The sequence below is a fragment of the Meriones unguiculatus genome, chromosome 11 (genome assembly GCF_030254825.1).
Source record: "Meriones unguiculatus strain TT.TT164.6M chromosome 11, Bangor_MerUng_6.1, whole genome shotgun sequence".
In the NCBI taxonomy this organism is placed as follows: domain Eukaryota; kingdom Metazoa; phylum Chordata; class Mammalia; order Rodentia; family Muridae; genus Meriones; species Meriones unguiculatus.
In genome coordinates this window covers 79,861,407-79,886,477 of record NC_083359.1, presented here as the reverse complement: position 1 = coordinate 79,886,477, position 25,071 = coordinate 79,861,407, and the positions used below count along the sequence as shown (strand labels likewise).

At 41.7% G+C, this 25,071-nt stretch overlaps 1 protein-coding gene across 3 annotated transcripts in view; it reads right to left on the bottom strand.

The window, feature by feature from the left end:
- Positions 1-25,071, bottom strand: part of Astn1 (astrotactin 1) — a 321,092-nt gene that overhangs the window by 49,709 nt on the left and 246,312 nt on the right. For all 3 annotated transcript variants that reach the window (XM_060364528.1, XM_060364526.1, XM_060364527.1), the window contains exons 15-16: positions 24,054-24,158; positions 22,318-22,506 (exon numbers count right to left, since the gene is read on the bottom strand). In XM_060364528.1, the coding sequence (XP_060220511.1) occupies positions 22,318-22,506; positions 24,054-24,158 (294 nt within the window). The remainder of the gene's footprint in view (positions 1-22,317; positions 22,507-24,053; positions 24,159-25,071) is intronic.

The window sequence follows — 25,071 nt, the reverse complement described above, 5'->3', positions numbered from 1 at the left end:
CCTGTTGGTCTTTGAGGGAACAACTCCACAGTACCCACATACTACCAAACCAACCACAGACATTATGTGAAAGAAGGCTTCTGTTCCAATAAACCCTTACTTACAGATCCTAAAGCCTCTTAGTTTGGACATAGTTTTACAGTTTGAAGATGTTGCCTTTTTGTTTGTTACCTTCTTGGTTTTGACTTTACAACTTTCAAAAAAATGCTGATACTATTCTGAGCTTGTGGGCCATTTAAAAACAAGCAGCAGGCAAGGACTGCCTATGGATTCATCGGCAATCCACCTCTTCTCTGCTTATGTTTTACTGCAAAGAAAGGTTTTATTAATACCTAACCTCTTTGAATTCTTAGACTTGCTCTATGAGGTAGGTGTCATTTCCATTTTCTAGACTTCCAGATAAAGCTTACAGACCTTGGGACATGTGGGTTTCAAAGGCCTCGCCTAGACCACTGGGCCATGCTGCCTCATTATAATGGTCAGAAACACATGGAGATGGTACAATGAATGGGTTTTTTGTTTTTAGTTTGTTTTTCCAGAAGCATTTTCCAAGAGTTCTCTTAACTAAGAATATGAGGTTTGCTGTGGTGATTCTTGCCTATCAGAGTCATTTTGGAATCCTGTGTTTATCATTTTCTCTCCTTAACAAGTCATGCCAGGAATGGATAAAACACTCAATAACTTTTATTTCCAGAATATTGCCCCCATATTTGAAGGGGAAAAGTAGTCTTCCAATAGTGTTCAAAGTCTTCCATCTCCCATGGTGGGCCATATATGGAAGGTTTATCACCGCTGTAGGTGACGGATGTGCTCAGAGATGGGATTGTCTAAGTCTCTGACTTCTCTCTTTATTTTGCTCTCCATTTGGAGCCACAATTCCCTCTTGCGTGGCTTCTTTATGTCCTCTTGTTTAAAATCAATTTGGTGTACTAGAGAAGATGGAGGAAAAACGGAGATTGTCATGTTCTCTCCATCATCTGGTATGATTACCCAGTGGTGATCTCCAGCCTTCTTGGATCATTTTCTTTCTTTGAACAGAGCTAAACTATCCTTTCAACTGTTGGTGGTATTTTCACGAATACCCTGAGCTGTCAGCTTTTTGATGACACAGACAGACTGATCTGTGAGTACAGATCTATCAGAGATCTGCTCTGTGTCCAGCTCTAGGGTAGGCCCTGTGGGAAGTATGCACGGTAAATCGTCTTTCCTCAAAGAAGTTATAATATACTTGGGGTAGAAGAGCAACAAACACACAATAACAAAATAATGCCAGCTTCTCCTTATTAAATATTTTCTATGTCCCTGTTGTGTATTCTATCAAATAAAAAACAGCTTTGCACTAATCATCAGGAATTTATTCAAAAGGATTATTGCCAAGGTAGAAGTGGTAGGCAGGGATACTGTTGTCACACAGGGGGAAGAACAATTTCCATAGTGAGAACAGTCTGATGGAGTCTTCAGTGTGCTCAAGTTACAAGGAAAGGCTTTTTACTTTTATAGAGAGAAGTAAACACAGCTAGAAATGATATGGTGTGTGCAAATGTTATAATTGGATAGAAGATCTGAGGTCAACTTGCTCTTTAGGGTAGCTATGCACTAACCCATTATAAGGGCAGGCCAGAGCTCAGAGGTTGAAAAGAAGAAGCTAAACCAAATTTTGATTAACAAACATTTCTTTTTCTTTTTTTTTTTTAATTGATGATACATGAAATTCAGCCAATCATCTATGAGACAAAGAACGGGAATTTGGTAGTCGGCCTTGTAACCTTATCAGAAGTAAATATGGTGTTTTTGCCAAGTCCATCAAGTATAAGAGAGAAGGGTATTGCTTCCAGAGCACAGAGGGGTATAGGGATTTCTTACTTTCTACATAAAATATATCACTGTCGATAATCTACTTGAACCTTCAAGGTTAATGCTGAAATAGTTGAACTCATGCCCAGGTCTGACTCCAGGGTATATAACCACCCCTAAATTATGTGGTAGCAACTAAAGGTGTAAGGAAGAAGAAGTGAGTGAGGGCTGGAGAAGTTGTCAGGGTTTTGTAGAATGAATGGAAGCTCACTATTGTTTGGGTGGAGAATATTCCTCAAAGAGGGGAGTAAGGAAGGATGCTACAGAACATATTAGTTTAGCTCTGTGAATGAGGCATGTTTACCTCGGAAATAATAAACATTAAAGTTACGTGATGGGCCATGAGACAGGCTCCTGAAGAACCAGGGCAGTAATGTAGGGGTTGAGGCTACAGTTTGGAGAAAAGCACTTGCTAGAAGCTAAGCAAGCCTGGTGAGGAGGCTGAGGGTGGTAAGTGAAGCAGTATTGTGACTTCAGCCCATGAAGGTTTGAGTAAAGGAGAAACCAGTCAGAACTGGCTTAGAGTTCTGGAGGTCAGACTAGCAGAGTGGCTGTGTGCACCAGATGAAAGGGAAACCAAAGAGCTCTTTCAGGAAAATGAGAGGAGTCTGTGACATATTGGGGAATGATAGAGCTCACTATTTTAGAGGGTAAATAACAACTAAGCCTCAAAAATTTTTGATGCAGGTTTATAGAACTTTTGTTTATATAACCTCAGAAAGTTCTTTTGTTTAAGAATTCTTTAAATGCATTATTTAAAACGACAAACAGGCAAACACAAAGGTTTTCATGCTTTGAGATGGTGGGAGAGCTTGTGTCAAAGTTAAGCTTATAAATCTTCAAATCTTATAAGTCTTTTAAAAGCCTTTAAAATCCCAATATGTATTAAAATCTCATAGGAGGGACTATCATGTGGTGCTGGGCAAAAATAATTTGAACATTGAACTTAACTCTTGAGGAGTAACTTGTTGAACGCATGTACTATGAAACCCACTTCAGAAAAGTCTCAAGAGTCTCATTATACAGAACCTACCATGACCCAGGACACCACTGGCCTTGTGACCTCTCCAGTATATAGTATCTTCATCATTCCATTTTGTAGACAAAAACTCTGAGGAACAGGGTGTTTGGCCCTTTGTTTGAAGATTATACAACCACTAAGGATCTGACTACAATCTCTCTATCTCAGCTTAACGCTTCCTTCCACATTATAGATATTCAGTATGAGACTTTCACAGCTGACTCCAGAACACCTGATTACCCAATTTTTCCTGAGTTGTTTTCACCACATTTTTAAGCCCTTGCTGGATTTCATGAACCGTGAGCCTGCTGATAGCAGCTTCCAATCTATTGGCATTCGCCTGTGGTTCTACACGGCTTCCGGTGGTCTCATTCGGATTTTAGATTACCCCTCTCTCTTTGTTCCCTGGAACCTGACATCTATAAACATGACAACACAGGCAGGAAAGGGCACAATGAGCCATCTCCTGCCTCCTAATGCAGGCTGGTATGTGGGAAGGAGAAGGGGGGCATGGATAAGGTCCTGATATCTTATATGTCCCTGGAATTGACATGCACCAGGCTGGTTCTCACAGTTGCTACCATCAAGAACCATTTAGTGTTAAATTTAGAATAAAAACCAATTAAAAGATAACAAGGAAACATATGCTCAGAATAGCAAGAATCAAACATGACTGCTAGCTACTGCGAGAGAGTTCGTATGCTTTACAAACCTGACTCTTCCCTTGCTCATTCTCAATCTCTCACCCACATCCCCGATTCATCTCTATCCAAATGGTTTGGGGGGGGGAGGCACTAAAATTTTCACTACAGTGCATACTGGAAACCAGAAGTTTCAAAAAAAAATTCTACTGAGCCTTTATCATGTCCTAAACCAGATGGGTCTGTCAAGGGTTCAGTGAGGCGTTGGGATAGAGATTGGGCTAGGTTCAAGGTACTTTACTTGGGCTTAGCACTGGCAGCACTGCCACAGCACTGGCAGCTGTTGAGATTAGGACATGGTTGAGTACCCCAGTGTCCTGTTTCTTCCATCTACCTCAGGAAGATGTACTTGAAGCTGGGGAGACCAGGAAAGATGCCTCTCCCCTCAACCCAGGTGAGACTGCTGTATGTTCTAGTTCCTTCTATGCTGCGATAATAAAATCCTAATCAAAAGCAACTTGGAGATAAAGGGTTTATTTAGCTTAAAATTCAAGGTCACAATCGATCATTGAGAGAAATCAAGGGAGGAATGCACAGTCATGAACCCAGAGGCAGAAATCACATATGTCTCTGGCTCAGCAGCAGGCTCATGCTTATCTGTCTTTCTTATACATCTCAGGACAACATGCTGAAGGATGGTATACTTACAGTGGTTTGTATTCTTCAGGATAAATTGAGAGAATCAATATATACCTATAAGCCAATCTGATCTAAGCAATTCCTCAGTCTAGGGGTTCCTTTCAGAGGACTCCACACTGGGGAGTTGACAAAGCTAGCGAGGCCACCACCTTCATCATTACCAGCCTCTTCTGCATCCAGGAGCAAGCTGCCATAAAACTCAATTCTAGTACCCAGAAAATCATGTCAATCAGTTTAATGTCTTTCCCGTCTTACTAAATGTTGGTTTGGGAAGTTATACAGGGCCTATGGTGGGTTTCACTTATGGCTTCCTGGTTAATTCCCTATGTTATGCTCTGCTGTAATTCCTCACAACCTGGAAGAATTCCCTCAACTCTTGTCACATCCACAACCCACTGGACATTGCTTTGCCATTTACCTAGCCTGACCCTCAGCATTTCTGACCAGGTCTACTCCAAAATGTTCTCGGATGCTCAGCTTTTCCTATGATTTCTCGCTCTCTAGTCATGCCCTGAGATGTTATTAGTTGTACCTTTCTAAAGCCCAATCAGATTGCAAGTTTTCCTGCTGAACTCTTTCAAAGTGATGTTAAAATAATTGAAATACAAAGATCAGATAGGAAGATATCATTGGCCTCTGCACCTCACTCACTTCAGACTCTGGGTGCTCCATGGGACTGGAGGCTAGGGACCTTCACTTCCTGGTTTCCCATGCCAGCCTAGACCTGTGCCCAGTTTAGATGCCCTTCCTGGGTTGGCAATACTGGCATTCCTTCACTTCCATCACTCCTTTCAGGCAATGTTTGATTTTGATAATCCTGACTTCGTCTAGATCATATGCTCTTTTAGCTTTCTGTTTTCACACCGTTAGCAGCCCTCGCACTCAACTGTCACTTCTTGTTTGTTGGTTCCTGCCCGGCTATCTTGTGAACAACTTGAAGGCACCGCCTACTTTTCACTTATCAATGTACCTCAACCCCCAGCACTTCGCACAGGTCTGGGCCCCCATTCACACTTATGGGTGGAATGCAAAAGTGAGGCGACAAGGCAAGAATGGAGCAGAGTAAAGATTTTCTTTTATTCTATTGTCATCTTAATATTCCCTAGCCACAATACAGCTGTCAAGCAGATGATCATGACTGATCTGGTATCCCTACGGGGGTCTGAGGCATTCCCGACAGATCCAGAAAGGAGGGGCCGTGCCTAGGCAATAGGCATGTTTTGGGCAGAAGTAGACACAATTGTGTAGTTCTTTGAGACTAGGATGACAGGTAATCCAGGCTGGGCCTCAGCTCCAGCCCTACTCTCTGCCTCACCCACAAACCAGAATCTTCACCTCTGACCCTTGAGTCCTCCCCTCTAGAGCTGGGCTTGCTAGGGTGCTAATGGAGGAAGAGGGAGAGTCAGTACAAAAACCTTGGGTCTGTGGGAGATGTCCTGACTGGGAAGTGGCCCCTCTGCCACTACGCTTAGGATGAGAGAGGACCTACTCACCCTTGTGAGGTCTCAGGGGACACTTCTACCCTTCTGCCCTTTAGGAGTTCAAATCCAACCTGTGCCACTGTGAATGAACACAATTTGCATAACTCCTTCACTAAACAGGATATTAAGACATAACTTGTTTCCTTACGTCATAAGGTGGTAAGAAATGGAGTAGATGTGAAAAACACTAATACTTTTACATTTCTGCATACATATTTCATCATTTTATTATTACGTTTTAGAGCTTTCACAGTTATGGTGCTTTATGGTTCTCTATGACAGGCAGCCCAGCCTGCCTTAATGGTTTTACTAAGACTCTCAGCAGAACAAGACAGGGTTGCTCCACCCTTAGAAACCACCATCTCCTATTCACCTCTACCTCCTGGCCTACCCTCTACCATCCTCTTTGCTGCACACCCATTTCTTCCACTTGACCTCTAACCAGGGCACTCTAGAGTTGAGTCCTGGGCCTACTTTTTGTCTCCTTGGCAGGCTCATCTACCCCGCCTTCCAGGGCTTCAGACACTGCGGGCACACATTTGTAGCTCTGACCACCCCTCTGAGTTCTAAAAATGCCACTTTCTTTTTTTTTTAACCTCTGCATTTGGATGTCTCTATGGCAACTGACAATTTCAAGGTCTACCTGTAGCTCTTTCCTCTTAGCCCTCTCCTACTTGTTGGGTCCCATCACTCCCAAATTAGTAAGTGGCTCTTTCAGACAATCAGTTACTAAAACAAATATCCAGAAACTATTTTTGGCTCACTTTCTCTTGCTCCTTCCTCCTAAATTCACCCCATCACCAAATGTCTCTGGCAACTGCTTTCTTAAAAGGAAACATAGATCTCCTTTTCACTATCTACATCCTCTCCCAGGGTGCTGCTGTGAGCGACTTACAGCTGGCACAGGGACAGTGCTGACTTCTCATAAGCCATTTTACCCCATGCAGCAGAGACCTGGGACTCTGATTAGTGACCTCCTACCTAATGCTCTAGTTGGGGCTGCATGGCTCTGTCTGTCAATCCTCAGCCATTCCCACTCCCAAGCCAGGCCATTGTCCCATTGCTCACATTTCCCTATCCCACCTTAAGAGTTCCCACTGGTCATTGTAGCCCCATGCATGCCTTTCCCCTACCTAGCTCATCCTACATAGCTTTGGCATGTGCAATTATTTAGCTGGGCCTGCTGTGATACTTTCTAATGTGGACAGTCTGGCCTTATGGCCTTATTCACTCCCCCCACAAGCGAATTCAAAACCCATAATCTTTTGCTGTTTATTTACTTCTTTCTGTGGCATCCCTTCCATGGCCTCTGTCTCTAGCAGAGTAGTGATCGCTTCTTTTATGCAGTGTTGTTTGCCCAGTAGCCATAAGTTAGAGGCTCGGTAACTGTCTACTGAAGGACTTTAAAAATAAAATATGATAAGAAAGGCCAATTCCATTGATTTTTCATTTTTCTTGTTTGTTTATCTGTGGGTCACCAGTGACCTCTGCCAACCCAGTAAGCGCAGGGTATGTGATTGGTATGAACCCTCACACACACTGAAGACCCTTGGGGAAGAAACTGAAGACAGTTTGGGGGATCCACCCCTTTCTTTCCACATGGCTCTGTACAAGAATTCAGAGAGCTATGTTTTCTCATTATCCTCATCCCATTACTGTGGCCAATACCCAGCCAGCACCCAATGTAAGCAGGATCTATGGCAACACCTGGGAGGTGGGGTTTACAGGGAGTAGGACAAGGCCTGCTCTCTAAGAAAAGGAGCAAACAGTCTGAATGTAATGCATAAAGCCTAAAGGCTCCCAACGCATCAATACCACAGAGCCAATTACCACAGTAATTGACAGAGTGACAGGAGGGAGCATGGCCACCGGCCCGGGCAGTAGAGACACATACAGAATGACTACAGAGTGACAGTATAAGCCCCTTCTGTAGGGGAGACTGAAAAACCCCACAGAAAGAGAAAATGCCAAGGGAGTGCCACTGTCACCTTAGCCAATTGCGTTGTTTTCCTCTGCTGCTGGCACTTACACTTCACCTCCAAAACACACACTTTGACTGACAGATCTTTTGGGAAACTGAGAACACGTAGAAGTACATGTTTCTGCCTTTCCTTGTCTTCATGTTTACCTTGTCTTTAAAAAAAAATGAAGCCCTCGTTTTTTGTTTTTTTTTTTTCAATTGCTTTGAATCGAAGACATATCAAGTCCTCAATCAGTGGAATGCATGCTTGTCCTGCCTGGGTAAAACACTCTGGTGGGGGTTATGTGGTTATTTGACTTAGTGGAACAGTCTGTTCCTTTTTAATTACATCACGCTTTAACGAGACACCAGAGAAACTGACACCAGCAAAACTGCCTTCACTGCCCTGAGGTTTGAGCTCTATTGAATTCTACCCTGAACCAGAGGGCAGCCCAGTGCCTACCGGTTTCAGGATGGGCAGGGCAGCTCCAGAAGTTACTTGCTCTTAAAATGCTTCTGTAAATTTCCTCCGCTCAAACCTTCCTCACAAGCTCCCATCCTTCTCCAGTGTTCATCCTGCCAAGGGCAGCCATCTCCATTAAGGCACCATGCATGTGACAAACTGGGGCCTCTGACAAGGTACCCACTCAGCAGGGAGTGTGTTTTGAACCTTGCATCAGCTTTCCTTGCTTCTTATGTGGGACCCTTGCAAGGAAATGCCGGCTCTTTCCTTAAGATAAAGACTACACAGATGTTACTTTTACCCTCGGTGTTCTCTGTAGGGAGAGTCTAAAGGGGTGAAGTGGATGTGATTGAAAAAACCATCCGGATCAGTAATATAGATGAAAGAGGCCTACCAGGGCCCCTTGGCTGTTGTAACACGAACAATCTACATTTCAAACAGTTGCTGACTGGCCACTGGGACCAGGTTTGAAAAAGATGGCCCTAGCTTCATACGTATACTGATTTCCTGAACATCACCTTTTTTTTTTCTTTTGTGTTTTAAGTTCCTTTACTTTAAATAATATCTTCTCTTTGAAGGCCTCTCGAACAGGCCCAAGCATGGCAAACATGGTGCCAGCAGGTTTTGCCCTCTCTCCATCCCTCTTCCTCGCTAAACCTTTAGATTACAGTCCTAAAGCTACCCACCACTGTCTACTCTCTTATTTGGCTGCTTCCTTATGCCTGGCTACAAATCCATGGTTCAGTTATCAAAACAGAAAGGTCCAGCAATCAAAACTCATTATTTGGCTACTCTGGCAAAGTTCCAAACCAGAATTACCAACTCCTCCTAACACAGACTTACCCTTTTTTTCCCTCTTTAAAAGCCACTCCTGCAGAAGCACCTGCTGCTGCCTTTGCCTGGTCAAGAGGCACCACTTCCCTGCTGCCCCTCCAGGGTAATGAATGTCCTTTGTCCTGAGAATTTGGTGTCTGGATGTGTTATGTGCCGACTCTGAGGCCCTTTTCACTGTTAATGGAACCAGCTTCCAAAGAATTCCGTAAGACCAAAGAAAACCCAGTCTCTGATAACCGAAAACATAAACTAGGAGTTTAAGAAATGGCCGGTGACTACACTAATGTGAGTTTACAGGGAAATGGTTCCGTTCTGTGTTGACTTTCCTTAAAGTACTTTCATATCTGGTGTGTTTCCTTTTAAATACAAGTTGTACCATATTGGGCCTAACACTTACCCTATCTTTACATCCACTTTACCAGAGAAAAGCTGTGAGAATTGGGTATGGCAACGCATGAGCTTGAAATCACAGCACCTATGTGTCAGGGGTAAGAAGACAGGAGCCAGCCTGGGTTACAACAGAGAAATCCTGTCTAAAAAACAGAGAGTTAAATAGTAATCCAAAAAAAAATCGTATGGAGAGTTACAAATGAAAAACCTACTGCTGCTGTCCTACTGTGCTGACTGGGAACCTGAAATTCTGAATATCAACCACAAATCTAGGGTCGACCATGACTCTAACCTGTCGCTGATGGTTACTTCTAGTCTGAATGTCATAGTAGGTGCCTTCCTTTTCCCATCTAGCCTGCCGTTTTCAGGCCAAATTTACAGGCAGGACATTATCCTTCCATCACCACACCAACTCCCATTGTGATGATGACAGAGATTTGAGAGGAAGGTGGGTTCTTGGGTCAAGTTGCCTCTGGAGTGTGGAAGGGCAGGGTTAGGGCTGGAGAGGTGTAGAAGGGTGGGGCTGAGAACAGGGAGGTGTTCACAGAGATGATCTCTTAAACAATATCTGGCCATTTTTTTAAATGGAAAAAAAAAAGGAGGAGGAGAGGAAGGAAGGAAGAGCAGAAGGGGAGGAAGAAGAACAGGAGAAAGAAGAGGAGGAGAAAAAGAAGGGAAAAGAAGAAGGAGGAGGAGGAGGAGAATGAGAAAAATTCAGTCTTACATGCATATTCATTTGAAGAAAACGACTGCCAGACTGCACATTAAACACAGCTCAAGGTGTGGCACATTGTAAGACATGTGGAAGACATGAGAAGAGATAGAATTTGTAGATGCAGAGACAGGGGCTCCCCCTTTTTTTTTTTCTTTTTTTAAGCAATCATTGACTTCTGGATGCTTTTCAGAGTACAAAAATGGTCCTCTAATGTAGGATTTTAAATGGAATGAGAAAAATATACAAGCCGAACAAAACCACACACTGCCTAGAAAGTAATCTTTTAACTGCCAGGATCTGTGTATCCTTGAACGGCGATGGGAACAGGGCTGGGGATCTCTCTTCCAGAACATAGCAGAATCTTGTCTGTACCCATGTGTGCCCAGTGGAACCAGCCAACAGACCTTACATCCCAAGAAAACAAGGGAGAATCCTTAGCAAGCATGGCAGGGGAAAAACAAACAAACAAAAAACTACACTGAGATTCCATCTCTACCCTGTCAAAAGTCAAAATTGCAAACACCAAGACAACAAAGGACAGTTAATGCTGATATTAGGAATGTAAAATGTGCAGTCACCGGTATGTAAATTTCTCAAATTAAAAACAAAACAAAATAAAACAAATAATACAGAACTCTACTATATAATCCAGCTTTTTTATTAATTTATTTTTTTATTCATTACAATTTATTCACTTTGCATCCCAGCTGTAGCCCCCTCCCTCGTCCCCTCCTAATATCATCCTCCCTCCCTCTTCTCTCTTGCCTCTCCCCCAGTCCACTGATAGGGGAGGTCCTCCTCCCCTTCCATTTGACCCTAGCCTATCAGGTCTCATCAGGACTGGCTGCACATATAATCCAGTTTTAATAATCTTGGTTAGATCCCTGAAGGATCTGTGTCCTATCACAGAAATCCTTCTATATCCATGTTTATCCCTTTCTTCATGATAGCCAAGGAGAACCAGCCAAGATGCATATCAACAAACAACTGAATGAAGAAAGTGGGGTACATATATACAACAGAATTTTATCCATCTAGAAAGAAAATGAAATCATGACACCTGCAGGAAAATGAATGGAACTAGAAATCATTATGTCAGGAAAAATAAGCCTGACTCAGAAAGACAGTACTAAGTTTTTCTCTCCTGATCACTCTATATTATATTTTAGTTTTTATATACATATCTGTATATAGGGGGGGAAGCATGCCATAACACTGGAAATAGGACCTTAGAGGGGGAAACCTTAAGGAGGATAAGAAGGTGACAGAATATATGTGACGTAGAAGCAGAAGGGGGGAGGGCTAGAAAGAGGGAGGAAGGAGAGCAGTAGGAGGGAATAAGGGGCATGACACGGAAGAGAAAGGAAGAAGAAAAGACTAAAGAACAAAGAATAAATGAAAATGGCATAATGAAGCCCATTACTTTGTATGACAATTAAAAGCAAATACATTTTTTTTTTTTTTGGTATTTTGTTTTGTTTTGTTTTCAGAAGGGATTGTCGGCGCCTCTGAACCTTGCTCCAGCTGTTTCTGCTTAGAGTAAGCTTCCTTGGTTTCTAAGTACTTAAAAGGCAGCAGCGCCCCTGCTGCTCCTCAGAGGTCTTCCTTGGCCACCCCTTTCCACAGGAAGGCTCACACCCCTTCCTTCAAAAGGCCTTTTGCGAGATACAGGTTTGGTTCTAGTTCTCAGGAGTATGGCTCCTAGGAGACTTGTCACTTGTGAATTATTTGTTTGGAGGAAGAAAGGGAGGGTTTTACCGAAGACCCTATAAAGATTTTTTTTCTTTTTAATCTGCAGCTATTTTGTTCAGAAGTAGGGAGATGAGCTTCATATTTCATGAAAACGCTGATAAGAACAAACAAAGGAATAGTAATAATCCATGTCTTGGTGCACCAAACACAAAACACCAGAAAATTTGCTTTACATATGATACTCGAATTCATCCTTCTACCACAGTGTAACGCATCTGAATAGCCCGACCTGACAGACAAGGAGACTGAGGCCCACAGCCAGTAAGCAAATGTCTCAACAGCCACATGTAATAAAAGATCTCACGTAATTCTCTCAGACACTGAACCTTTGCTGCAAGCAACTCCATTAGACTCCTGTTGCAGCATCAGTTGAATTAACCTATTTAGCCTTGAGTCAGACATTATTAAATGTTGCACTATGTTATCAGAAATAGAAATCATCTGCTGATTTTATAGAGTCACAGAGCACTAGAAGTAGAAGAAACTCTTAAGTGTAATCTAATTTTAAGTTTGTTATTACAGAGACAAGAAAATTATTTTGAAGAGGGTTAGGTAATTTCTTCTAGGTCAAGCTGGCTGGTTAATAGCTCAGCTGAGACAAAAGGACCTGCTTCTCCAGGGTCCCACTCCAGCGTCCCTCACCTCCACATGTTGCCATGGAGGAAGATGAAACTTCCAGGCTGAAAGGAAAGGGCTCATCCTGCAGAGCTGTGAAAAGCCCAGTAATGCCAAGTTCAGATTCTCCCAGTTGATAGTCTCCTTCCAAATTACAGTTTATCTTGTGGCTTTTTTTTTTCCTCTAACATAATGTCTGTGGAGATAATTAGTTGTAGAATTCATCCCAAAGCTTAATGAAGGTAAAAAGCCATGTGAATGGCAATAGGTGCATTGTATTGCTAAGCTTCTAGCCATATGCATTTTCTTCCTTCGTTTGTACCATTCTTTGCAGCCCACTAGTATATGTTGGATATGATTAAATGGAACAAACAGATTTTCTACATTTTACATCACTGAATCAAGTGAATAAAATACATTTGGCCGTAAGCTGAGTTTCTTCTCTTTGTATTGCATTATATTCTCTTTGTATCCAGCCCTCTTTCCTCTCCATGGTCGTGCTGTTTCACAGTCTGATATTTTTCATAACTCCTTGTGTTAGTTACTTTCTGCACTGCTGAGACAACAGTACACGACAAAAGCAACTTAATAAAGGAAGTTCCGTTTCAGCTCACAGTCTGAGGGTACAATTCGTGTGGTAGGGAAGTCATGGGGGCGGGACTTTGAGGTGACTGGTCACTGTATCACAGTCAGAAACCATAGAGAAACGGAAGTTGATGCCAGGCTTGCTTGCTTGCTCTTTTCTACTCAGTCTAGAACCCCAACCAGTAGAAATGTGCCCCCTCATTTAGAGTGAGTCTTCCGACCTCGATTAACCAAATTAGAAATCACCTCAATGATATGACTAGAGGTTTGCTCCTGGGGGATTTTAGATTTTGTCATATTGTCACTTCTATATGCTCTACATTATTCTAGGAGCTTTGGGAATAAAGGAGAAAGGCTATCTGGCTGTTATTGCTTCTACTTAGATTACCTTGCCTTTATATCTTTAATTTAAAAAAAAAAATTGTATGTGTGAATGCCATCAATGCAATGGATCCCCCTAGAACTGGAGTCACAGGTGGCTATGGGTGCTTGGAAGAAAACCTCACTCCTCTGCAAAAGAAGCAAGTTCTTCTAACCACTCAGCCATCTCTCTAGCCCCGGGTAGTTACAAGGCCAGCTCCATCTTATCTCCCAGGTTCCAACTGAGAATCACTTCTCATCATCATCACTGGGTGAGCCTTCCAACTTCATCTAACAACCATTTTCTAGTTAACCGCTAGCATATCAGCCACTTATAGTTTCTTCATAGCATAGATTTCTGTGTGAAACCATTGCCTTCATTCAGTTACTTATGAAGGCTTGCTTATTTCCTCAACTCTCTACTACACAAGGCTCCATAATGGCAGATTTTTCTTCTGCATCATTCATCAAACACACAGTGCCTAGGCCAATGTCTAAATAGAGAAAAGCTACTGTAGAAATAAATGGCTGAACCCAAAACCTATTCTTAGGATTCAATCAATCAAGCTGCAAAAGCAAAGTTTACGTATTGGTAGAAACAGAAAATAAGCCAGATTTTACAACAGTGATGGCTAATTTTGAGTGTCAATTTGAAGCCATTAAAAACAAACAAACCACTGGGCATGCTGTTGAGGAGTCATCTAGATTAGGTTAACCAGGATGGAAAGACCTACCCTAAATATGTATGCTAGCATTCTATTGGCTCGACTATGTAGTAAGAAGAGAATGACTTGAGTACTAGCACTGGGCCTTCTTCTGCTTCCTGACTATGGACAGACGTGACCAGCTACTTCCTGCCCGCCCCTGCCACTACACATCCATTGCCACGGCATATCACATCATCTGAAACTCTGAGCCAAGGCAAATCCTTCCCAAAGCTGCCTTCGTCAGCCGTTCAGTCACAGCGTGAGATCAGTAACTAATACATCAAATCAGCTACAAGACTATATGAAAGATATGCTGCCTTTCTATGGCCAGATACCAGATACCAGAGTTATTTATCCTAGCAACCAAAACATATCCAGGTTAACAGAAAATTCTTTGACACTTTGTGATTTCCGGTGGGTGTGGTGAGCATCTCTTTTAAATATTCTTTCAAGCGATCATACAGTTTGCTTGAGATAGCTGGAAAAAGACAGCGTTACCTACAGTACAAAGCTAAACACCTTTAATCCTGACTGTTGTGTATTTCTGATTCTCTTTAGTGTTCAAGTGCTTAAGACAGTCCAAAGTTACATACCAGCTGCTTTTGCACACAAGCTCAATAATTAATGGTTTACTCAAAGCAAAGTCTCCAGCCAAGCTTGGTTCTTTAGCCTGTATACCAGCCTTTTGTAGAAAGGACACCAGAGAGAACCCTGCATGCTACCAGTGCTGAAGTTTGTTGTACAAAATGGTGAGAGAACATTCTGCCTGTTGATCTTTGGGAAAGCATACACAATGTGTTCCTGGGATGAACAGCTTTGGTATCATCTGGGCACTTGCTAGAAATACAGCATCTGAGGCCTCACCTAGGCTTGCTTAGTCAGTTTCCATTTTAAAGAGATCCTATGCAATACCCGTGAATGCTAAAGTTTGAGAATCATGGCTGGGGTTGGGGAACTGCTGGCACCAGACATCCTGATGAAAAATAATTCTGCAACAGACTACCCAAATCTAGAAGCATGAAAAGGAATGCGGAGCACCCACCACCCACCACGTACCTAACAGGGCTGGACGTCTGGCCTCGGTGGGCTCATCTGAGATTAATTTCCTGACTTGGGTGATTTCTTGATCTCGCCTTGAACCCTTTTGGTAATGTGTACTTGTTAGGTCACATGTAAGAAGTCATTTTCAGTGCATGTCTAGTGAGTAAAGGATTGTGCCTGTGTTTGTGTGTGTGTGAAAGAGAGAGAGAGAGAGAGAGAGAGAGAGAGAGAGAGAGAAAGCAGGCATGCATGCACATGCATTCATACATGTGTATAGATGTGTGTTTGGGGCTGGATGTCAACTTTGGATGTCATCCCTCCGGTGTCATTTTTCTTGTCTTACGAGTTGGAAGAACACACCAATCAGGCTGGGTGAGTTTGACAGCAAGTTCTGGAGATCTGCTGTTCATCCTCTTCAGCTCTGAGCTCGTCAGCATGTGCCATCATGCCCAGCTCTTTTTTATTTTTTATAATTTTAATGTGAGCTCTAGGGATTGAACTCTTGTCGTAGGGCTTGTTTGAAAGTGCTTTAGCAACTCAACTATCTCTCAGCTCTGTGGTCATTCTTTTTAATCCTGACCTGCTACCCATCAGTCCTGTGACCACATGCAAATTACTACACCTCTGTGGAGACTTCCTTTTTTATAAACTGGGGAGGGTAGAACTTAAGTGATCTGTTTGGTAGAAAATTAAATGGGAGAAGCTACACTGTATGCATAGCAGATTGTCTGGCTGAGAACAAGCATTCAAAACAGTCACTTCTGGGAATATTATTCTTATTAACATCCTCTCTCGACTTATAGATTCAGTTTATTGTGAAATCATCGCATCAGAACCTAGGGACACAAAGCCTCAAACTAGAAGCTCACACATATGTTTAGAAAAGCCTAGAGCATCTTTCAGAGGTTTGCATAGCCATGCTTAGCTCTGGCAGCTCCTTCTTCAAACCCGTGGTTGCCACAGAGAGGCATAACCCTCCTAGTCCCTTCTCAGCTTACTGCAGGGCTTTACACAAAGCAGACCCTTAGCAAACGTTTGTTGAATGACTAAATGAATCATTTAGAGAAAATAGCCATATGCCATAATTGCTTTGCTACTTGAGTGCTAACTTTGTTGTTGCAAATATACACAGAAAGAGCCTTTCGAGCTGGTTTGCAACCCAAGGGTCATAAAACAAAACATTACAGAAAATTTAATGATTACTTTTCATTGGATTTCTGTAAGCTTGTGTCCTTAACTTGGTCATATTTTCAAAGCATGCATTGCAATCTGGGACATTAGCCTGAAAACCATACTAGTGCAAAATATACGAGGCTAGATTTCAGCTGACCAGCACTCAGCCTGGCAGCTGAATATTAACCCATGATGTAGTGGCCCTTCTTGTTAAAGCTTGAGCAGAGGTTTGTCTACTACCCAAGGAATGGGACCAGCCAAGTCTGTCGAAGACCAAGGCCACACAAGGCAAAGCAGACAAACATGGAAAATATGATCCTGAGTGGATCCGCTGGTGGATCCCTACCTTCTTCGCCACCAATCTGACCACTGAAAGCATAGAACTAGAGATGATAGGATGGGGCAAACCCTTACCCGAGTCTCAGAAAGAAATGAAAGCATCATGCTCAGCTTTCCCCAGGGGAAAGAGGTAACTGAATAGATAGCAATGTGCATTATGAACTAGCAGTCAGAGCTGAAAGGAAACCTTGCTTATTGTAATTTATCAGCCTAGATGCCCCAGCTGATATGCAAAAAAAAAAAGCCCTGGCCAGGAAGGCAAAACAGCCAAAGGTCAGATCTTAAGTGACAAAGCAAGTGATATTGGAGAAGGAAGGAAAGAAAGGCCTAGAGAACCAGCTCCAGACTTGAGCATTAGAAAATAAAAGAAAGAAAAGAGCTGTGATGGGTGTGTGAGTAGGGGATTAAGGCTAAGTCTGTGCAAGGCGATTTGAGGAAGGATCACTGTTCCTTGATCACTTTCTGAGATCTACAAATCTATAGCATTTTTTTTTTTTTTTTTACTGTTTCTTCTGAAGTGAGGGAAGGTAAAAGGCTCATTCTTTGACCTATCTGTGGGAATTAATCGTATACTAGGCATTCCCTTGGGGATGAAGACTTAGAAACTAATAAAATATGGTCATAATGTTTTGTATTTCTTCTCAGACTTCTGTCCAAAGTTCAGGAAGTTTTGGTGTTTTTTTTTTTTTTCCTTTTTCTTTCTTTTCATGGGGGGGGTTGCTTTATGTTTTTCATTCAGAGTCTCACCTACTCCAGCCTGGCTTTAAACATGCTGTATAGCTGAGGATGACCTTGAACCTCTAACTCTCTTTTATTGACTCCCAAATGCTGAGATTACAACCATGCCAAAGCTGAGCTATGTGTAGAAACATTGTATGTTTTGCTTTTGTAAGTTAATTTTATCCGTTTCCACTCAAGATAACATAAATTTTTCAGAAAACACATTTTAATCTTTTAAGATTTACTATAGAAAAGGCACATATTTGTTGTAGGAAAAGAGATATGGAAGTTCTCACTATAAAAAAGAAAACAAACAACTCTATTATACTTGCCACTAATCAATCTTGGAGCAAACAGACAGACAATTTGCTTTTCTATATAAATAAAGTGATTTTGAAATTACATATGAATTTTCTCTATATATTATTTACATGTGTATGTGTGCGAATTTATATATACACACATATATATGTATCTATATGTAGATACGTATTTAGATATATAGAGAGAAAAGAGCTAAGTGACTTTATATGTATATTTATGTATATGTGTGTTTGGATGCATGCATCACACACTTATGTATAAGACTGGATCCTAATTTATCTCTTTTGTGGTAAATGGTGAAGAATAGAAACTCCAGATGTCTAGACAGTAAGCTGGTAGTAATGGCTGTCTTCTTGCCACTGGGGAGTAGATTACTAGGAAATAAAATTAAGGGGAAAGGTTTGATTTCTGTTTTATACTGTTTTCAGCACTTTGAATATTTTAAACAAACATGTGAAATATAAATATAATTATATAATATATATAATTAGTGCTGCCAAGGCCATTTTTATGGGAGACAATCCTGCATGGAAATAACAACACAGGGGAATGTGAAGAATGTTGCAAATAATCTACAAAAGCATGATAAATTCAGGAAGCCCATTGTAAAGATCTTTGCCTGGAGTCAGGAAGGCCTTGTGAGAATGAAGCAATTCTAGCTAGTTTTTGCCGAGTAGAAGAGCAATCCAGAATGGTGGACAAGTTTGGGTAGATGGATAGCCACAAGCTTCAAGGCTCAGAAGTCCAAGGAGCTTCAGTACCAAACCAGGGAGAACCAGGATCCTAGAAAGCTCTTAGTCTTTCTTTCGGAAATCAGCTTTGTGGGCTTTAGCCCACTGAGCCTAGATCTGAACTTCTGCTCCCTGGAAGAAGAATGTGAGTATATTTTAAGACTTCAGTCTTGTGTAATTTGTTACGGCAGCCACGGGAAACTGATACAGGGAGCGAAGGTGCACTTCTCACACTGAGACAGCAGGAAGGCATAAGCAGGAGACTTCAAGCTGAGGAGAAAATGCCATTAAATTGCATTTTTAAAAGGTAACAGATGGTGAATTTTAGAATGCAGTGAAATGACAGGAAACAGAAGCAAAGGAGTTACAGGAGGAAGCCATATAAATGGTGTTCTGACAATACAGATCTATAGGTACCACATAATGTGCTGACTGATATATTTTATATGTATGTTTGATGTAATAATCAAAGCAAAGTGTTTAGTTTATCCATCACCCAAATTCTGATTACTTACTCATGAAGAATACTCTCAAACGTTCACTTCTGGCTATTTAGAATATAACGTTATAGTTAACCATATTCAGCCAACTCTGCAGCACATATCTAGATTTAACTCCTGCTACATATTACACAGCATACCATACACTAGCCTCTAACTCTTTCCCCTTCCCCTTTACTCTCTCCAATCTGAATCATTGCTATAGCAATTGATATAAACTCAGCCCTGAGGAAATGCAAAATAGGAGCCCTGTTGAGAAAATATCCAGGTGGTGAAGAGGTCAGAATTTCATAGTGGTTGAGTGCAAGGGATGAAAGGTTCTAAGACTCTTCACTTTAAACTTTGTGTCGCTCATGGCTTTAAAACCTAGTGGCTGCAAGGAAGCCAGGTGTTGGTTATTGGAGTGCCTGGAGAAGATGCATGCATAAATCTTAATCATTCATTGGGGATGAAGTCCTTTTTCTGGAAGGAAAGGAAAAATACTGGGGTGGTAGTTGAGGAAGATGGAAATCATTCAACATCAGGGAAGAAGGAAGGAACAGTTAAGATGAAAGGGGGCTGGAAAGATGGTTCAGTGGTTAAGAGCATTTGTTGCACTTTTGGAAGACTAGAGTTCAGTTCCTAGCATTTAAATTGGATGGCTCACAACTCTCAGTAACTCCAGCTCCAGAAGATCTGATGCCTTGGCTTTGTCTCTGTATGCAGTGTCACACCTGTGCCCAAACACCGAGCGCTTCCAATAAAATGAAAGCTCTGCATCCTCATTATGGATGTAAATTATTTCTTTAAAGGAGTAAGGGCAAATGGGATGAAAATAAAGGTTAAGAACATAGGAAAAGAACACAAACAGAACAGCAATAGGAACATCATGTGAATTGAGGATTTTTTAAGGAGTGACATGATGATAGAAAAGTCTATAGATAAGATAGATAAAGTGGTCATAGAATAAATGCCAGTGACACTTTGATTAAAAAGTCCTTGATTGTCTCCTCTAGTGCTGTTGAAAAGCAATTGGAAGAGTAAAATGAGGTCAATGAGAGGAAGCAGAGAAATGACACAAAATCTCTTAAGAAATTTATTGAGAATGTTTAAAGTAAACAGTGGTAAAAAGGCTCACGTTAGTGAGCAGATCAGTTTTCAAAGATTCAACATTGGGAAAGAGAGAACTCAGCTGCTGAAAAGATTGTAAAGATTTAAAAAGGACACAACTAATGAGCAAGGGGTGAGGTGAAACAAGGCAGGTGGGGGCCAAAACACAGGCAGAGAGGCTGGTCTGAAGTGGAAGAACTTCCTGTTTTCTGGGCTCAAGGACAAAGCATGATGAAAGGAGACACACTTTAGAGATTTATACACAGGGCCAGAAGGCTATTGGGAAATTCTATTTCTAATTGTGTTCTTTTTTTTTTTCTTTTTCTTTTTTCTTTTTTTTTTTTTTTCTGTAATGAGGGAAAGAGAGAATGCGATCAAATCTAATCTTAGATATACAAAAGGAAGTGTATTTTCCCCCGACAGGGTTTCCAAAAGATTCATGTAAAGGTAGTTAATCCAAAATGCCAGACTATTGAGTGGAAAGCTGCTCTTTAAAGACCTGGCCTACCGACTGGGTTTTAATCAGTCATATGTAACTAATGCTGCTTGCCTGTAACGGTGCCGACATAAAAGGCCCTATCAGGAGGGTTTTACACAGGTTAGTACCACTACTATCACTACTGGCAACAACTGCAAGAAACCACAACAACAGCAGGAATAGCAACAAATGATTGTGTTTTAGAGTAAAGGGAGATCAGTGCCCAAATTAAAAATTAAGAACCAGGACAAACAACAACCCGGATGAATCATGTAGTTTGTAGAGAAGTTTCGAGAAGGGGAGGGGGTGTCAGAGTGAACACGGACAGTGGTCGCCAATGACCTCTTACCGGGCAGGCATAGCTAAAGCAAACTAAAATGGCTGCATACCTTTTGAAGGTAAATAGTAAGCAAGAAGTCACATAAACCATGTTCTGAGAAGTCAAGGCAACAGCTAGACTGTGGACAAGCTGGATTCTGAGCGCCAAGAGAGGTTTCCCGTCAAGAGTAGCAAGGCACGATGTCAAGGCTATGACAAATTTCCCTACTGGGCTCAGTATCTCTCTTTCAGGACAATACAGTGCCTGGAGAGAAGCAACGTGTAGAGTCAGGAGCTTGGGGAAAGGTCAGATGTTCATCTCCCAGAAATCCTAGGCCTTGGCAGTCACTGAGGCCCTGGCAAGCAAGAAGAGCAGAGGGTTCAGCCTGGTGATTCAGTCCCTGGGCTCTGGAAAGGAGACTTCAGAGAGCTTTGCCAGCTGGAACTGATCTTATCGACACTCACTTATGCTACACTATTCTCTTGGCGAATTTGATTCAGAACATTGTTCAGATTCCAAGTTTTGAGATGCCTGAAGTTGTATCTTTGGGGGACTCTGGCTTAGGGGACTATTCCTGTGGCCATGGTAGCTCAAAGATGAATCATTTGCTTCTGAGAGAAAGATGCCAGACAGAACAGAAGCCATATCACATCCCCGCATCCTGTCAAGCAAAGCAAACAAGAGTTTGTATGGAGCTCACAGAAAGAACACTCAAGCCGAGGCCATAATTGGCCTTTTGGAGGTACTACTGATAGAAGAGCGTCCCTAGTCTTGAGGTAAGTTTTGATCCATGACTGTTGAGGTGTCTCGTTTCTTGAACTAAATCTGTCAGTCCAAGACTTCCCCATTAGCAGCTCACACATTCATAACTAGTTCTTATCAGAATCCCATGCAGATCAGCTTAGGAGGAAGTCTGAGAATGTCTTGATAATGATTATAAATACTCAGGGCAGCACTACCACCATACAATGAAGTGACCTCAGAAGATTCGAAAGGTTTTAGGATATCACGCTAAGACTGCTCAATCACTTGCTGTTCAGATAGTGGGGACAATGGATTTATTGTTAAGCCTGTCTTTCACCACTTAAGACATAACACAACTCAATAGGAAAAATGGAACATAAACCTAAATATGGTGCAATATGGAATGAGAGGGGGCTCGGTATGTCATTCCTGTGAGGGGTTAAGAGGCAGTATGTCAGGGTTGCTGTGGATAAACAGATGGGACATTCTCCTTCTTCCCTCCTCTTCTATAGCCACAAAATGGATGGTCGCTGTCAACCTTTAGTGGATTTGCTATAGTAATTAACACAGTGAACATACAGATAAGATTCTGTCCTGCATCATCTAATGCCCTAATCTTTGAAATTTGATTTTAACTAACAGACTTTAGAAATATTGCAGTTAAGCACACAGAATTGGGGGCAATCTGAGTGTTCTTTTCCTCTGGGGCCTTTATGCTTGGCCATACGTGCCTGACGGTACTTGCACAGATATAGAATTTGCCACTGAACAAGGTCACTCACCTTTACTGATGTCTTCATATTCCAGCCAAAGTCGCCGCTGGACTTGTTTGTTTGGGTACCATATAGAACAGGATTCCTCAAAGCCGTAGACAGCTTCCTGGATGTAATGGTTCCCAAACTGATCCAACAAGGCCACAAAATCTGTGCGAGATGTAGCCCCATCCAAGGAATGGAGAGCATTGCTGAAGGCTATGGGAAAACATCACCCAAGAGTAAATGAGGATGGGAACTCATCAGTTATGCTTACACGGATTCCTAAGCATGTTGGTCCCAAATGTGACTGTGTGGCCTAAAGTGATATTTGAGAGCTGGGTAGGAATAATATGCATTTCTGTTTAACTGGAGTAAATATTCCTGTTCCTAAATAGGTGTCTTTTTAAGTATGTTGGTTGTGTTGATAATTTTATGTAAGCTAGGCAGAGGAGTACAAATTCTGACTCCTGCAACCATCAAGTAAATGGTTTTGTGCCCCCTAAAAGTACAGTTCATGACATTAAATCAATTTAGTCAGTTCAATTAATAGCATTTTAAAAATAGAAAGACACTAGCATAATCTAAAATAGAAACATAAATACTAGCAGGGAACATTTCACATCATTAGATGAAGTATTGCTTTATGATATATGTGTTGTATGAATGTGGGTGTGTGTGAAGCACAGGGTTATAATATTAAAAAAAATATTCTGTGGGTAGAGACCATGACGGCTAATACTGATTGTCAACCTGACAGGATCTGGAAGCATCTAGGTTAATGAACATTCTGCTTTTGAAGTTTTCTTCAGTATAGTTCTCATTCCTCTCCCTTCTTCCCAAGAAATGTGTCAAATAAAAAAAAGTAGTTCTGAGATTTATTGTAACCTGTGGAAATGTTCTACAAAATTTGTAGTAATGTTGTATCCAACAACAATGTTCAAGATCTCCAGTCTCTTCCAGTTCACGAAGCAGTACTTTTTGAGTATATGCCTCATCTTCCCATCATAATTTTTGTTTGTTTGTTTTTCAAGACAGGGTTTCTCTGTGCAGCGCTGGCTATCCTGGAACTCACTCTGTAGACCAGGCTGGCCTCAAACTCAGAGATCTGCCTCCCAAATGCTGGGGTTAAATGCATGTACCACTACTGCCCAGCTTTCACCATAATTCTTTATGGCCAATTCTCTTCCTTTTATTGATTTTCTTCTGCAGACTCTAAGACCCTAAATAAGCTTAGAGTCACCACTCCTTACTAGATAAAGTATAGATGCATTTTTCCATGTCATTACACTCCATATAGTTAGACATATTTCTCTGTTGCTTTCTATAATAATCTCTCAATTATACTTGCTGTTTAGGAAATGCCTCGTTTCCTTATTTTTACGTGCCCCCCATCCTTCCCACTCCCTTTTCTTTGAGTCATCAGATGAAATCTTTTAATAATGATTTTGTTGCTTCAAATGTTTATTCTGACAATTTTTGAAAATCACGCTTTTAAAAATTGCTCTCCTTACCCTGGATAACCCCAGGAAACCCATATTTCCATTAGTTCCAGCCTTGTCAATTCTGTAGTATAAGATACACCTTGCAATCTAGTCTGTGCTTACAGAAGAGTCGCATTCTATTCATTTGCCCTCAAGAGTGCATTGGTTGTGTGTCTCATGGAGTGGCTGTGTGTTAGGCTGCTTCTGAGCTGCATGATCCCTTTGGAAAGAAATTCCCAGGCCTTGGGGGAAGACGGAGGGAAGGCTTGCTACAGTGCTCACCCTGAGAGACAGCCGCTTGGTTGAGTTTGATGTGGTACATCACAGAGCGAACCTTCCAGTGCTGCAGTACTGGGTACCCAGACACTTCACTGAAGTTCACCATGCCTGGGGACAGAGGACACAAAGGTCAGCACAGGAGGCTGATTCACAAGTCCCAAGTTGAAAAGCGTGACCCAGCTCAATTAAGCCAAGGATGTAATGGTGAGAGAATGATGAAGTGCTCTTTGATGAAGAGACTTTCTAGAAGCATTGTCCTAACACCATCCTCTATTGAACCCTTGCTCTCTGCTGGGCATTTTGCTAAGCACTTTGCATATGTTAAGCCATTTGATCCTTGTGCTATAGTTGTTATCATCTGCACCTGCCAAGTGAAGACACTGAGAATGCGGAGAGGGAGTTTATATAGTACTGAGGACACTAGGTGAAACCAGGATGAGGTCCCAGATGTGTCTGAACTTAGATACAGGCTCCTTACTCATTCTATTGTAATATCTAAACAATAAACCTATATTCTATACTAAAATAATGCCATATTCTTAGTCTCTCTCTCCCTCTCTCTCTCTCTCTCTCTCTCTCTCTATATATATATATATATATATATATATATATGCAGTAATTGACCCAGTTCACGTATCTGTGACATCGATTTTTCTGTCTCATTTAACTGATTTATATTTGGTATTTACACTTTAATTATCCTGGGGCTGATAATGCTTATGTCTCCTTTACCAGAAGGGACAATGTTGTCAGGGTACCTAAGTCTTTAAAGGGTAGTGAAAGCCAAATATCAATGCCATCTATGTGTCAGGCAACAGGCTGTGTGCACCTTTAAGGTGTACCTTAACCTGTGAGAAAATCCAGGTTCTGAGACGCTAAGTCTGTTGCCCAAGGCCCTCTCAACATATGCCTCCTTAGAGTCTTTACACATGCTATCAATGGTGTGCTCTTGCTTAAGGGCTGGGAGAAAGTTCTCCAATCTGAATTCTAGCCATTACTAAGTATAAAAAAGTACAAAGAC